This window comes from Trichomycterus rosablanca, chromosome 20, assembly GCF_030014385.1.
Source record: "Trichomycterus rosablanca isolate fTriRos1 chromosome 20, fTriRos1.hap1, whole genome shotgun sequence".
NCBI lineage: Eukaryota > Metazoa > Chordata > Actinopteri > Siluriformes > Trichomycteridae > Trichomycterus > Trichomycterus rosablanca.
In genome coordinates, this window is record NC_086007.1 from 26,884,296 (window position 1) to 26,900,466 (window position 16,171).

At 43.1% G+C, this 16,171-nt stretch overlaps 1 protein-coding gene across 1 annotated transcript; it reads left to right on the top strand.

The window, feature by feature from the left end:
* Positions 1-348: 348 nt before the first annotated feature.
* Positions 349-16,012, top strand: LOC134334287 (chloride channel protein 2-like). The gene is made up of 22 exons (XM_063016527.1): positions 349-402; positions 2,184-2,295; positions 2,836-2,967; positions 3,490-3,618; positions 3,700-3,833; positions 4,546-4,623; positions 4,787-4,865; positions 5,525-5,650; positions 5,760-5,844; positions 6,812-6,913; positions 8,658-8,742; positions 8,835-8,990; positions 9,819-9,888; positions 10,181-10,291; positions 11,248-11,461; positions 11,564-11,694; positions 11,779-11,964; positions 13,457-13,524; positions 13,601-13,636; positions 14,455-14,559; positions 14,657-14,743; positions 15,842-16,012. The coding sequence occupies exons 1-22, from the start codon at positions 349-351 to the stop codon at positions 16,010-16,012; spliced, it is 2,451 nt and encodes an 816-aa protein (XP_062872597.1).
* The last annotated feature ends 159 nt before the right edge of the window (positions 16,013-16,171 follow it).

A 16,171-nucleotide genomic window follows, 5' to 3' on the forward strand; every position in this document is an offset into this window, starting at 1 on the left:
TGGTGAGTGTTTGATTGTGCAGTGTCTGTGTTGTTTTGTTGTTGTTGAATACAGTTCAGGTGAAGGTGGTGCTCGGTGTGGATCACACACACACACACACACACACACACAAACACACACACACACACACACACACACACACCGTTCAGGCTTTTTCTTGGAGGAAACTAAAATTAGAGTTAGAACTTCTTCGAAAAGGCCGGAGGGAGAATCGTCCCGTACTTTAGTCCCTCCTCACGTCTGACCTGCGGGGTTATAAAACGGACCGAGCTCCGTGTGTTGGACTTCACATCATCATCGTCATCATCACATCGGTTTTATCATCTTTACTCCTTACATCAGGCGGTCATGGATGCTGAGGATCCTGAGGAAAAGATCGCACTTCAGTCTGAGAAGCCCAAGGTGAGGAGTGTGTGTGTGTGTGTGTATGTGTGTGTGTCTGTGTGTGGTTTTATTTCACATGTTTTATCGTTGCTTTATCCTGGTCAGGGTCGCAGTAGGTCACTGGGTGCATCGTAATACTATCATAACACACCTGGACAGGACGCCAATCCGTAGCACAGCCTCGCCCATCCAACCACCTTACACCTAGCCAATTGTGTCTGTATACAGACGCCCGACCGGCCGATAGCACCGCTGGGGATTCGAACCCCCCTGCCACTCGAGCGCCCAACGTCGTTACTCAAATTATTTTCAATTTTAAGACCGTGGTGAGGATTAAATGTGAACACAGTACTGGAATCGACCCTAATTAAAAAATATTAATGCCGGTTCATCGGTTCGAAACTCGGCGTTGCCACCGGTCGGCTTGGCGCCATCTAGCGGGCATAAATGGCAGTGCCTGCAGCAGACACGTCTCAGCTAGGGTGGAATGACCGGACCATGTGGGTGGGGTCTTCAAATGCTGTGTAAGGACCCTGATTAGCAGATAGAGAGGCGAAAAAGGTTTCCGCTAAGGGCTGTGAGTGTGTCAGAGGAGGCGTGAGGAGCGATATACCCACCTCGACTGCAATCAGGGATCCACCAGCAGCAGAAGATAAATTATATATATATAATATATAAATATACGCAGCTGCTAAATGCTGCCAATGTAATGTAAATGTGAGAGTTAAGGGCCTTGTTTAAGGGCCCAACAGTGGCTGCGTGGCAGAGCTAAGATTTGAACCCTCAACCTTCTTTTATTTATATAATAATCCATCATTTATTAGTTTGGCGTGGCCTCTTAATTCCTGCACCAATTAAAAAAAGAACATTAGTCGTTTTACCAAGGTTAAAACCCAAACTACTGTGTCATAATGAGTGGACATATTTCTGGATGTTTTAACCTGGGATGAAAGGTAGGAAACACCCCGGACAAGTCGCCAGTTCCTTGCCACTGTCGCCCTCGGCTTGCTCAATAGGAGTTTTTTTAGGGGTTTTTGGTCTGTTGGTCCTGGATTCTGTAAAGTTGCTTTGAGACAATGTGCATTGTAAAAAGCGCTATATAAATAAATTTGACTTGACGTGACTTGACAGGGCACGTCTGGATGATTGGCCGTAAACCAATGCACCAGGAATAAAAAAAAAAAAAAAAAAAAAAATTTAAAACTGTCACAGAAAATGTCACAGTGAAGATCAGGTAGATCTATTTAAACTTGGGCTGCTTCTTAGAAGAAGAACCCTTCCTACTGTGGGTGTTGTTGCCCTCACAGGGGTCAGACAGCATGACCAAGCATGTTACAGGTCCTACACCACGAAGAACCGAGGAACTGTGGATGGATCAGCTGATTCTCTTCTTTTATTTACACTCTGCTTCCCTGAATTGTTGTCGATGGAGGTGAGTGGAGCTCATATTTCTCAGAAGCGTCACAATACAGGCCTTCAAAAATAGACTCCATACGGCGTGACAAAGATGGCAAAACAAAACGCCAGGGGTCAACACTAGATACGGAAAAAAGACCAATCAGCTCTGTTGATGAGGGTGGAGGTGACATCAGGTCACAAAGGCTGGTCCAGATTCCATTGTGGCGGGTCTCCAGACGCTCTTGAACCGACTGTGATGTATAATTACTCCAGAAGGTCATGGGTCCACCACGTCATGCTTCTGCTGGAGCCCCATTCTCATTAGATTCCTCAACGTCCTCAACTTGAAGCTTTTAGGATCAAGACCTAACGTGTGATGACTTTTTCTTGTCACTTTATAGATCCACGGGTACTACACCGATGATCCGAAAAGTCAGATCCGACTCAGGCAGCGTCTAATGGAGCTGAAACACCCAGAGCAACCTAACAAGAACTGCTCAGACAAGCTCACCAGTGAGTACTGAGTTCCAAACTCTCCAAAATATTTTTATTAGGCTGCTTCAGTATTAAGGCGTCGCTACAGCAGATCTGGTCCACATACCAGACGTCCTATTTCTATTCGGGCTTGGGACCTGCACTGAGAGCGCACTGACAAGTGCACGTCCCAAAAGCTAGGCTGTCTCGGCCACCATCCCACTTCTCAGACATTAGCCACTCATGGACGTTGAGATGCCTGTCTGGCTGATAGCACCGCTGAGAATTGAACCCAGGATCCCCAGATCTCAGCAGTAGAATGCTAACGTATTTTACCACTGCGCCACCCAAGTAAATAAAATAAGTATTACATTATAAATAAAAAAATCCATGCGTATGCAGATATAAAATCTATGTCAGTAAGTACACAAACGATGAAGATGTGTGCCTGAAATCCCTCGTGTACCTGATCTGCTGTAGGTCCACCTTAATCTCAGCAGCTGGATCCAACATCTGAGAGATTTTATCTGCAAATTCACGGTGTAAACGTGGCGGATTGTAACTGTGCTGTTCCTGCAGTGTTCACTCCTCAGTGGAGGAAGTTCTTGATGTGGCGTTTTGGTGAGCAGTGGGTCTTCCTCATCCTGCTGGCAGTCATCCCTGGTTTCCTCAGCTGGGCCATGGATTTTGGCATCGAATTCGGCCTTCAATGTAAGTGTGTGTGTGTGTGTAATAATACTCAACACTGTTGGAATGAATTGGAAAATCAACTGTGAGCCAGGCAAACATATATGCCTGACATGCCTCACAGCTTGTTCACATAATGTTGATTAATATAAAGTAATTACCATTATAATTATTATTATTTTACTACCAGTCTTTCGCTCGCAGTACCACATGCTGCCAGAGGTGTCGCCAAATACCTTAAAAAAACAAATCTACAGCAGCTTTAATACTATAATAAATACTATTATTATAATATTATAACAATATTATTATTTTTATCCAATTATGGTTGGCCATAATGTTAAATAAAAATTTTAAAAAAAGTTTCAATATAATAAAGTGCAATTATTTACAGTACAGCTGCAAGTGCAACTGCAAGACCAGCTCTGTTATAGTCCACAACACCACCTGTACCACCTGTACCAGGGACTGACGGACTGTGTGTGTGTGTGTGTGTGTGTGTGTGTGTGTGTGTGTGTGTGTGTGTGTGTTTCTCTTTGCATGTAGCTACGAGGAATCTGTACGAACTGGCACATGCTAACGTCTTCCTGCAGTACTTGGCCTGGATTTCAGTCCCTGTTGTGCTCATCATCTTCGCTGCTGCTTTTACCTACTTTGTCGGACCACAAGCTGCAGGTGCAACAAAAATTACAATCATTATGCTGTCTGTGTGGTTTATCTTTGTTTTAGTTTAACCACCCACTTCCCCCCGTACAGGATCTGGAATCCCTGAGATAAAGCCCATAGTGAAGGGGTTAAAGGTTCATGATCACCTGAGCTTAAAAACTTTGGTGGCAAAGCTGGTGGGGCTCACCTGTGCACTGGGCAGCGGGATGCCACTGGGTAAAGAGGTAAACACAAATACAAACAATTTACTTTAATTAATACATTTACAGTTTATTATTAAATACACAACACATTTCTTTTGAAATACCTGCATTTGACAGAATGTTAATCATTTATTAAAACTAGAAATATAAATAAACATCATAATATTATATAACTGTGACATACAAACATAAATTAAGGCAAAAAAGAAAAATAAACAAACTAAACACAGATATTTGATATTTTATACATGATGCAAGTTGTTAATGATTTTATTATTGTATTAAAACAAAAATATTTTACCAATAATTGTATTATTAGTAATATTAGTAGCACCAGTAGCATTATTATCATTATTATTATTATTATTATTATTAATAATAATAATAATAATACCTAAATACAGGAACAAAAAAAAAAAATTATTTCTTAATTCTTAAAACTTAAAACGATTTTTTGTTATTTTAAAATGTAATTTGAAACTCAATTAAATAAAAACATGTAGTCTAAACTCTTTAATCTAATACCATTTTTATTTCAAATCATACGTAATTCTGTCCAAATGTACAGAAATAAAACCTAAATATAATATTTTTGTTTGTTTTATTTGTGATTTACACTAGTCATAATTTCAGCTCACAGTGACGTGATGATTTATTTACTGGATGCTGGAATAAACCTTACTGCTGCTCTTCTGATGATCGTAATGCTTCATTGTGCTGTTTTCCTCCTCAGAGTCCGTTCGTCCACATCGGGGGTGCGTGTGCAATGCAGTTGAGTCGTTTGATGTCGTATATTAGTGGAGTTAAACGGGTAAAATGATTTATTTAATCTTCTTTATTATATTCAGACAGTTTAATGTAATAACATCTGGGTTTGCTTAAGTGCACTGAATACAGAATGATCGCTGAAAGCTACACATGTTATAAAGGTTCACTGGTGTGTGTGTGTGTGTGTGTGTGTGTGTGTGTGACAGAGTGAAGCTCGTGATATTGAGATGGTGGTCGTTGGTTCTGCTGTTGGTATCGCCGCTTGCTTCAGTTCCCCAATCGGAGGTAAGAACGTCGTTATACTCTGCTTTGATTGAGGAGAACGAAGCTAACCCACGCCCCCTCCGACACGCGGGCAGCACCGTATGCATTTTATCACCTGCACTTTGACGAGTGCAGTGCAGCTCAGCGTTGTGTATGGAGAGACACACCCTGACATCACTCTTTTCTCATCTCTGTGCAGGCGCCATCAATCAGCCAGCAGAGGTCGTAATTGCACCAGTCATGAGAGAGAGTCCCTATCCGGCTTAGTCCCGCCCATATCTGAACAACAGGCCAATCGTTGTTCATGTGGCCGCTCAGCCTCAGCCGGTAGGCAGCTGAGATTCAATACGATGTATTCCAGATCCCAGCTTTGGTGCGCTAGTGTGTGTTTTTACCGCTGTGCCACCTGAGCGGCCTTAGTGTTTTTTTAAGTCCAAATTTTTATGGTGTTCTCTGATCTCAACCGGGCGGCACGGTGGCCAAGTGGGTAGCACTGTCGCCTCACAGCAAGAAGGTCCCGGGTTCGTTTGTAGTTACTCTTCACTTGAATGTTTAGTGCAGCTTTATTACCTTGAGCAGCACAAAACGTATTTCAAGTCTACTTGCTGCTGTCTGTATTTTTAGCTATATCATGTTAGTGTGTGTGTGTGTGTGTGTGTGTGTGTGTGTGTGTGTGGCAGGCCTTTTGTACAGTATCGAGGTAGCTACGTCGCTCCTCCCGGTGAAATGTTATTGGAAAGGATATTTTGCTGCCACCATCAGCGCCTTCGTCTTCAGGATACTGCAAGTATGGAGCGGACATCACGGTACTTCCTCCTACCCTACGACTTTATAGCTACATTATTTATACACAGAAAGCGTTGTGTAGCGTTCCACCAATGCTAAAAATAAAACTGGTTAAATGTTCCTGTACAGACACCATCACCCCTCTGTTTAAGACCTTCTACCGTCACGAATATCCCTACCAGATGGCAGAGCTGGTTACCTTCACCATCCTCGGGTATGTTACATTTTATGTGGGTTTAACAAAGCAATTTCATCCACTAGGGGGGCCAATCCAACACTGTATTTCTAACAAAAACAAAGGACATAAACAACATCCGGCCTTTTCTCCGCTAAAGATGCCCATTTGTGTGTGTAGAGCAAAGTAGGGCAGTGATAGCTCAGTGGTTAAGGTACTGGACTAGTAAACAGAAGGTTGCCGGTTCAAGCCCTGCCACCACCAAGTTGCCACTGTTGGGCCCATGAGCAAGGCCCTTAACCCTCAATTGCTCATTGTGTAAGTCGCTTTGAATAAAGGCGTCTGCTAAATGCTGAAAATGTAATGTAAATGTAGAGCAGCATGAAAAGTAGGATAAACTACCCAAAACCAAAATTACAATCTCCATTGCACCACCTGGTGGTGAAAACATATCATGGAACCTGTTTTTACTTCACATGTTCACTTTAGGTTTACCATAGCTAGTTCCTGCCTGGTTATGCCCTCTTCTTCCCAGTTTGGGGTGGTGAGGGCATCCATATATTCCTTATGGTAAAATGCTTGTAGGGCAGTTGTAGCCTACTGGTTAAGGTACCGGACTAGTAATTAAAAGGTCGCTGGTTCAAGCCCCACCACTGCCAGGTTGCCGCTGTTGGGCCTTTGAGCAAGGCCCTTAACCCTCAATTGCTCAGACTGTATACTGTCTCAGTGCTGTAGGTCGCTTTGGATAAAGGCATCTGCTAAATGCTGAAAATGTAAATGTAAAATGTATGTAGATAAATTATAAACGTCTAACTATCTTTTCCTGTTTAAGCTCTGAACTCAACCCCACTGAACATCTTTGGAATCAATTGGAATGTCGTCCAACATCATAGCAGTGCCCCACACATATATAAAAGCTAACATAAAAATATGCATGCTTATGTTTATCATTGATAATATACTGTATAACGATATACGTTGAACATTTCGTCCTTGGCTCATTAAGGGTTCTGAGCGGACTTGCTGGAGCGCTTTTCGTCTTCTTAAACGGAATGATGGTGCGATTCATCAGGAGTCCACGACGCATCAGCAAGTTCCTCGTCAAGACGTGAGTGTCTGGTTTTTCTTTCACTGGGTGACTCCTGCTGTGCCATCAAGGTACCCAGTAGTAGTATTACCGTAAATGCTGGAGTAGCATGTCCACCGTAAATACACTAACAGAGGGGCATAATATAGTTCGGATAAAGCAAAAATTGTATTACGAGGGCTTATGATTGGATAAAGCTGTGCTCTGATGAGTCTGTGAAGAGATGCTCTAACTCAGATGTTCACAGGTCACAAAATACGAGTCAAGTCACGAGTCAATGTAATAAACACAAAACATATATTGAAAATGTAGTGTAGAAATAAAGAAATAATCTGTAAGTTCAGATAAAAAACAACAACAGATTAGCGAGTGTATTTAGCCGTTTTACTTCGTGTCTTTACTTTCCTCCTCATTGTGTAAATGAATGTAATTTCTGTAACAAGAAGGTTCCAGTTAAAAGCTTCAACTGATACGTTTTGTTTTCATTACAGAACAAAAGCGCTCGATAAATCACGGCACAGCGGCCAAAATCCCAAACACAGCAAAAACAATCATAACCGCTGCTTACCTTAGCTTCTGTTCTTCCAGATGCTATTACATTTATAAGCGTGCGTCCCATTAGGAACAGAATCCGTTATTTTGTAAATGTGCTTATAATTAAAAACCTCCAAACTTTTCCCGGTCGTGAAGTAAAACAGGAAGTCGTTAGAAAGCCGATCGAGCGTTTCATTACCACGTCATCTGTGTGACGCAAACTGAATAAATGCAAATAACAGCATTTTTTACTAACAATTACAATCAGAAGCTCTGGTTCAGAAAGCGTCTTTCAACCATTAGCGCCGATTCTGTAGGAGCGTTCCATTCACCACGGTTGTTCCTGTGAAGTGCACTACGTAGGGTATTCCACCATTTTAAGTGAAATTCCGATCCAAAGGAGGGAGTAGGGAGCGATGCTTCATCACTACGCCGGAAGCGTGCGTTGCGGGTTAAGACGACCAAAATGGGTTAATTGTCACACATAACTAATGTTAACACATGCTGACGCTAGAGACTCTTGTTGTTTACAGACATCCCAAGTCTCCCGGAAGTTCCGGGAGTCTCCTGCATATACATAGTCTATAGGAATCTAGAACGAGCGGCCAAGAGCGCACACACACACACACACACACACGCATGCGACACAGACTTTTTTCCCCCCATCACCCAATCATTAAATCCGTTATCTGATATACAATCTAGTGCACTATGTAGGGAACATAAATCAATTGTCTAATATATTGTCTAGTGCACTATGTAGTGAACATGAATGCGTTATCTAATACACCATCTAGTGCACTATGTAGGGAACATAAATCCGTTATCTGATATACAATCTAGTGCACTATGTAGGGAACATAAATCAATTGTCTAATATATTGTCTAGTGCACTATGTAGTGAACATGAATGCGTTATCTAATACACCATCTAGTGCACTATGTAGGGAACATAAATCCGTGATCTGATACACAATCTAGTGCACTGTGTAGGGAACAAAAAACCAATTGTCTAATTCACTATCTAGTGCACTACGTAGGGAACATAAATTCATATCTAAAATACTATCTGGTGCACTATGTAGGAAACCCAAATCTGTTAATTGTTACACTATCTAGTGCACTAAGTAGGGAACATAAATTCTTTTCTAATATACAGTCTAGTGCACTATGTCCGAGTAATTTGAAACGAGTCCGAGTCGAGGCTCTGCAACTCTGTGTGTTTGTGCAGGCGTGTTCTCTATCCCGCTATCGTCACTCTGGTCATCGCCACCCTGACCTTCCCTCCTGGATTTGGACAGTTCATGGCGGGCGAGGTAACAGACACACAGACAGCAGAACATTTCAGATCACACCTCTCATCTCCAGACCTGATCAATCTGAGCGCTTCTGTTCACTTCCTGTGCAGCTGACCCAGAGGGAGACCCTGCTCGCGCTGTTCGACAACCACACGTGGTCCAAACATCTGGAGGCAGATCATTTCCATGAGCACGACTATTCGGTGGCCTATAAACATCCTCAGGTCAACGTCTTCGTCACGCTCACCATCGCTTTTATCATGAAGGTCAGCTTCATCATCATCATCATCAGATATACTCTTACATTCTCCTCAAAGAACGTACTTGCTTGATCCAAACTATTATCCGAACTATTAAACTACAAAGTGTATTTATATCACAGACTTCACAATCGTATCCATAAGTCTTGGCACCCCTAGTTATTTAGCAGATTTTTGGATACCACTGAAGTTCCCAAAAGCGATCAAGAGTATAGAAGTGGGCGCCCAGGTGGCGCAGCGGGATATTCCGCACCAGCGCCGGGATTCTGGGCGGGGCGGGATGACCGGCGTGTAAGTGGGTGGTGTCTTCAAAACGCTGTGTAAGGACCCTGATTGGCAGACGCTTTTATCCAAAGCGTATACAATCTGAGCAATTGAGGGTTGAACAGTGGCAACCTGGCAGTGGTGGGGCTTATGTCCAACAACCTTCTGATTACTGGTCCTGTACCTTAACCACTAGGCTATAGCTGTCACATATACATAGTTTAGGAGTGACCAATCTTTATTTAGATTGCAGATAAGTGTTCAAACCCATTATTCAGATTCGTCATGTTCATAAAACCCTTGAATTGAGCTTCATTATTATTATTATTATTATTATTATTATTAATCACTATTATTATTATTTATGTATTTATTTATTTTATTATAATTATTATTATTTTTATTATTATTTTTTTTATTATTATAATTATTATTATTATTATTGCGGCAGTGACGTGTTGAGACTAGCATGAAATATCAAACACATTATATTTCTAATAAAGAATCACATATAAACAGATGCTGATGTTAGCAGTGGAATTTAGTGTAGTGACTGTTGTTTCTTTCCAGTTGTTCATGTCGGCGGTGGCGATCTCCATGCCCGTACCCTGCGGTGCTTTTGTACCAGCCTTCGTTGTGGGTAAGTGTTTATACCGGGCGCATTGTGCTCAGATATGTTGGTAACATAAGGTCGCAGTGCTTTGTGCAGTCACAGAATTCTGTACAACAGACTCTAATCCTAAACGGTATATATGAATAAACTATAGGAATTTGTGCTCCTTTGTTTGGGTAATGTGAGTAAATATTACACAAACACCAGGAGGAAATGCAGAGCGCACTTACACAGATCATGGATCATTAACACTGTGCTCAAACATGAGAAAAATACACGATTATTAACGAGTGGTTATGTTTATTGTGTTCATGAACAGGCGCGGGTCTCGGCAGGTTGGTGGGTGAAGTCACAGCCATCATCTTACCTGAAGCAGTTTATGCAAACGGAACCGTCTACACTGTAATTCCTGGAAGCTATGCTTTAGCAGGTAGCACACGAGGCACCTTTATATCTACCAGTGAATAGAAAATAAAATACAGCCGAACCAGCTAAAGTGAAGTTGAGTGGAAACTAGAGGAAAGCACGAGGTTGTAATAAAACGGTAACAAACGTTTAGCCTCATCCAGCTACTACTGGTGTTGAGAAACTCTTTGAATAAAGATTAAAACTAAGAATTCATAAGATGTCTCAGCTTGAAAGAAGGTGTAAGCTGTGAGACCAATCTTTGGGGGGAAGTCTTAGCCCTGGAAAGAAGACTTAAGGTGTGGGACTAATCCTTGGGAGAAAGTCTTAGCCCTGAAAAAAGCCTTAAGATAAGAGACTAATGCTGGAAAGAAAGTCGTAGCCTTTGAAAGAAGACTTAAGCTGGGGGACCAGTCACTGTGGGAAAGTCTTAGCCATAAAAGAAATACCTAAGCTGTGAGACCAATCTTGTTGGGGGAAGTCTTAAGGTCTTCCGCAGGAAGAAGCTTAAGTTGGGGAACCAGTTCTTGGGAGGTAAGTCTTAACTCTGAAAAGAAGCTTTAAGATGGGGGACCAGTCCTTTGGGGAAAGTCTTAGCCTTTGAAAGAAGACTAATGTTGGGGGATTAATCCCTGGGAGAAAGACTAAACCATGGAAAGAAGCCTTAAGATAAGTGACTAATCCTTGGGAGAAAGTCTTAGCCTTTGAAATAAGACTTATGTTGGGGGATTAATTCTTGGGAGAAAGTCTTAGCCCTGCAAAAAAAGGCTTAAAATGAGGGCCAATCCTTGGGAGAAAGTCTTAGCCATCGAAAAAAGCCTTAGGATGAGGGACCAATCCTAGGTGGAAGGTTGGAAACGCAATAAGATGGGGGACCAATCCTTTGGGGAAAGTCTTAGCACTAGAAAGAAGCCTTAAGCTATGGGACTGATCCTTGATTCAGTCTGAAAACTAACGACCAAACATTTTTACCCTGTGTAGGAGCAGCAGCGATGTCTGGCGCAGCCACCCACACCATCTCCACCGCCGTGATCGTGTTCGAGTTAGGCGGTCAGATCAACTTTCTTTACCCAACAATATTCTCAGTAATAGCTGCTAACATGGTAGCCCAGTGCCTGCAGCCGTCGCTGTACGATTCCCTCATCCGTATCCGGAAAATTCCGTACCTCTCTGAGCCCAGCATGGACCACCCTGAGTGAGTAGCACCCCGTTCTTCTATCTTTATTCCTCCTCATTGGAACCTTGGGGCTAGATTAGCATTTCAGCCCCCGGATCATCTCCGTCTTTCTTCCTGTAGCACGTCAGAATTCCAGGTGGAGGACATCATGGAGAAGAACGTGAAATACCTCACACTGACCTCCACCTACAGAGACCTGCATAACATCCTGCTCTCTAAACTCCAACAACTTCCGCTGGTGAAGTCCGCAGGTAGCACCGTACCCGCTCAAACCCGGTAACCCAAAGGTCTTGATGGAGCACTTCACTAATTTGCTCTCCCTCTCTCATTTTCAGAGTCGATGATCTTGCTGGGATCTATTGAGTGTTCTCAGCTGCATAAGCTGCTGTCCAACCAACTGTCACGCTCACGAAGACTCGAGTGCTTCAAGCAGGGATCTCAGAACGACGAGCAAAAGGTCAGAAACCAGACAGGGGGCCCAGTACAATTGCTGGGTAATTACTCAGGGTTCATTTGTAGATGTTTGACCATTGAGGTCTCTGATTTATTACACTGGCACAGTAAGATTCTCAAATGAGTTATTTATTGGGCGAATATCCTGTCCAGCAATGCATCATTGGTACAGCGTAGGTAGTGACCAAATCTGCTGGATGTGTAGCCCAGTTTCCACCAGTGCAACCCAATGATTCTAGTTCCAAGCCCAAATACCCATGAAAGCTTTGATTCCAACTTTATAGCACATACTTTTCTCAAGTCAAGTTAAAGCAACTTTAAAGCATCAAGGACCAAAAAAAACCCCATTGAGCAGCCAAGGGTGACAGTTGCAAGAAAAAACTTCCTTAAAATTACAGGAAGGAACATTGAGAAGAACCAGACTCAGCATGGACCCATCCTCCTTGGTGGCCTGGAGATTAATGGTGTCTACTGTGTCTGTTAAGTGGCAGGCCAAGCCTGTGACCAACCAGTCAAGAATAGCATCTTGAGTTTAAGTTTAAGTGGAGGTGGAGGGTTCGTGTGCCAACTAGATCTTACAAAAGTAGAGTTTGCTGAACACAAACCCAATCAAACAAGGGATGAGCATCCATTTGTGAAGACGTGTTTCAATCTGGAGGGCCAGAAAAGCCTGGACTGAGAGACCAAAGATTGGTATCTTCTTAGTGTCTCCAACATAACAAGCTCAACCGGGAACAAACAAGTGGAAAAGGTCACCAACCTGACGTCTCTTACCTCAAATCTAACATTGCTAACAGTCTGTGTGTCTTCCAGATCTCTTCTGATGGACCGTCCTGTGGAACTGCTTCCAAATTCAGAAAAGGTACAACGCATCACGGGCAAGAACGTCACGTCCAAAAACCATCAGGCTTGATGGAGCTGGCTTTGTTCTAAAGACAGTTTCTCTTCCTCACACTCGCGCTCAAATCATAACGGCAATCGCTCGAGTCCGAGCACGATTGCACCGCTGGATCTCCAGACGGCCGAGAAGGCAGATCCGGGTCCCACGATGGCTGGTGATTGGGTCTTCTTTTGGGTAAGGCTTTCTTATGCTTAATACTGTAGTTCCAGAAAACTATCATCATCATCATCATCATGGAGGGCTCGTCTAGGGCTCAATTGGCCAAGTATGGAATCTGGTTGAGGTAGCTCCCAGTAGATCTTACAGACGTGTACCCATCAGGTAGCCAAGACTTTTTTTTGCATTTTTATTTGGAGATGATGGAGGTAAGGTTGTACCTTTTAAGGTAGGTACGTTTAGACCGTTTTTCATAAAGTATGGCAGCGTCCCACTTCAGAAAATGGACGCAGTTTCTAAGGACACTGAAATGGGACCCGTCTATACAAGGTTTTTGGTAAAGCTAAACCCAAAAACACTGGCCAATCTACATAAATGTTGGGTGACGGTTGTGGTTCCTAAGCAAGCTGATGTTGGTGATCAAGAAATTTGGGTTTCTTTGTCAGTCACTATAAAAACCATCTACATTAAGGACTTACAACCTTTTTAAACTATGTGGTCAGATTCCCAAGATTCGGATATTAACCTGAGGAACCTTCTCTGCACCCACTCCACTGTGGCCATAACGGAGGTAAGAGACCCACATTAACCAGTCACATTACATTCTGTACTAGCGGAACTCTCAACTGTTTCTTTTTATGTAGGAGGAGTCAGATGTAGATGATCCCATGAGCCTAACGGAGGTGAGAACAACATTTCATGAACTCTCATGCTGTGGAAACATCTACTTATTGAGCTCAGGTGTTTGTCACATCAATTCCTAACAAAGATATACAATTAAAGGTCCATGAATCTCCAGTGGCCTGACGTTAACCCCACTGGACATCTTACAAGCAAGGCCACAAAGAACCCACTATAATGGCGAGGCTTATGACCAGAACAACACTAATCCCCATGGTCAGTCATGGATGGGGGTCAGTTCTAAAATAACGGGCAATCTTGACCGCGTGATTGGCGTCATAGATTCGCAGAAATAGCAAGGCATTTTAAAGGAGGAACGTTCTGCCTTCTGTGGTGAAACAACCTTGGTGATAACTGGACTTTCCAGCAAGATGATGATCCCAAGCACACACAAGTCAACCAAAGCTTGGTTAAGGAATCAGTCCAGGAATATCCTGAGATCTTCTCAGTCTTTAGATTGCAGGTCATCACAGACGGTTTCAGAAGCTTGTTCGTTAAGGGTTATCAAGGCTGATAAGCAAGTGCTGAGGCTTGGGGTTGAATAATAGTGCACACGGACATTCATCAAGAGACTGAGATGTTTTTCCAACAAATAATGTGGCCTGATGTTCTAAAATTGCTCATATGTGTGAATAAATCTTCTTTCTCCAATTACTGAGATGTCTTGTAGACTTATCTTGTCTTGTGTGCATCATATCATAGTCAAGATCTAGCCTCATATAGGAAAAAGAGTAGCCGACACAACTTGACGGCATATTTGTAGGCATTCAAGTCAAGAACTGAAAAGATTTAACATCTGTATCCATCTCACCTGCTTCAGATCATCGAATGGGAAGAGCAGCAGCTTGGTGAACAGGTCAACTTCGAGCTCTGCAAGATTGACCCCGCCCGGGTCCAGATCTTGGAGCATACCTCCCTGCACAGGGTACGTGGGTGTGGTGGGCTGATAATTATCAGCATTATCGCATTTACACATTTTAAAGCCTCCAAGATTCTCATGATGGTCTCGTTCTGGTCCTCAGGTCCACAATATCTTCTACATGATGAGCTTGGACCTGGCATACGTCACCAGTTTTGGAAAACTCATTGGCGTTGTGGCACACAGAGAGGTAAGCGTTTAGGCTAAATGGTTTGCAAATTAGACACATCTTTGGTTTCACAAAACGAGTGATCATGGGGAAGGTGAAGGAGCTTCTCAGGAGAACACCTTCAACACCCTTGTTAGTACAATCGGTCCCATTATGCTCAAGTGGAACCACAAATGGTCAAGAGCAGCACACAAGATTCCACAACCTGCGATCAGTCTAATGATGGGAGCTGTAAGAGAGAAGCCAGCAGGCACTCGAATAGAGTTGCAGGATGACCTGCAGCAGGAACAACAGATGCACAATGAACATGCTGTAATTATGTCCATGAACACACCTCTCATAAAACTCCTAAAAGCATTTCAACCAATCAGAACAAACATCGAATTATTGGCAATAATTCAACTGCTCGTGTTTGGAGAAGGAGGGTTGTGAGAGGATGCGAAAGATCCCAAGAACGCCAAACCCACTGTGAAGCATGGTGGTGGAAGCATCATGATGTTGTAATACTTCAGCAGGATCATGTCATCAAAGGAAACATACTGTATATGGACACACAACCAAAAACAATCTGGGGTCCAAACGTAGAGCCACAAAGACTCAAGACTGGTTCTGAAGAACATGATGGCGCTTCACGGTCCAGTCAATCTCCTAATTTGAATCTTGTTGAGAATTCATGGAGGATTTTACATCAATCAGAGCAAACCTTGTAACCATGGGAATGGGAGACAATTCAGCCCAAAATAAGAGCCAAATTTGAACCACAGTGCTGTAGACTGTAACTGAGAACAAAGGCTTTGCAACCACATTATTTGTGGCGTCTGAATCCCCCCTCATCTTGAGTAACCAAGACCCCTGACATGTAAAGGTCATTTTCATTTGCTACGTCTTGGGTCTGTCCGACCCAGTGACCCGCCCTGCTCCCTACTGCCTACCTGATCAGCTGCCTCAGTACAGAGGATTCTAACAAGACATCGAACTCGGAATCACTCAGAATTAAGGCGCCTCAGTAGGAGCATTTTAATAGATCTAAGAATCTAAGATCTAAGACGTGTAGGATACAGAGAGCGCTAGGTTTTCACACAGACCCTTTGATCGTGTTTCTTTCCTCTGGCGTTGTAGCTACGAAAGGGCGCTGGGGACTACGTGAAGGAGCGAGGGATTGAAACCCACCCGCCTCTGGTTTGCTTCAGAGAGAGCATGACCAGGCTGAGAAAGACGACGACACCAGAAGCGACCGAGCTGCGCAAGCTACTGGGGAGCCAGAGCAACCTAAACTATGCTGCCCCCTAGAGGACGTGACGGGTGGATAAAAGACGGGTAAAGGATAAATGGTTGAGTGGGGAACTGGGCAGAGTTTAATAAGGGGAAACAACTGTTTTGGTTGTTTGGGAAGGAAAAAAATAGCAAAAAGATTCAGATGAAGGATTTCTGTTGCTTTGTTTGTTTGGT

Coding starts and splice junctions, on each gene's coding strand:
- LOC134334287 (XM_063016527.1), top strand. CDS start 349: ATGGATGCTGAGGATCCTGAGGAAAAGATCGCACTTCAGTCTGAGAAG. Junction 4,866..5,524: donor CTTCAGTTCCCCAATCGGAG/GTAAGAACGTCG, acceptor TGTGTGTGGCAG/GCCTTTTGTACAGTATCGAG. Junction 11,965..13,456: donor CTCAGGGTTCATTTGTAGAT/GTTTGACCATTG, acceptor CTATGTGGTCAG/ATTCCCAAGATTCGGATATT.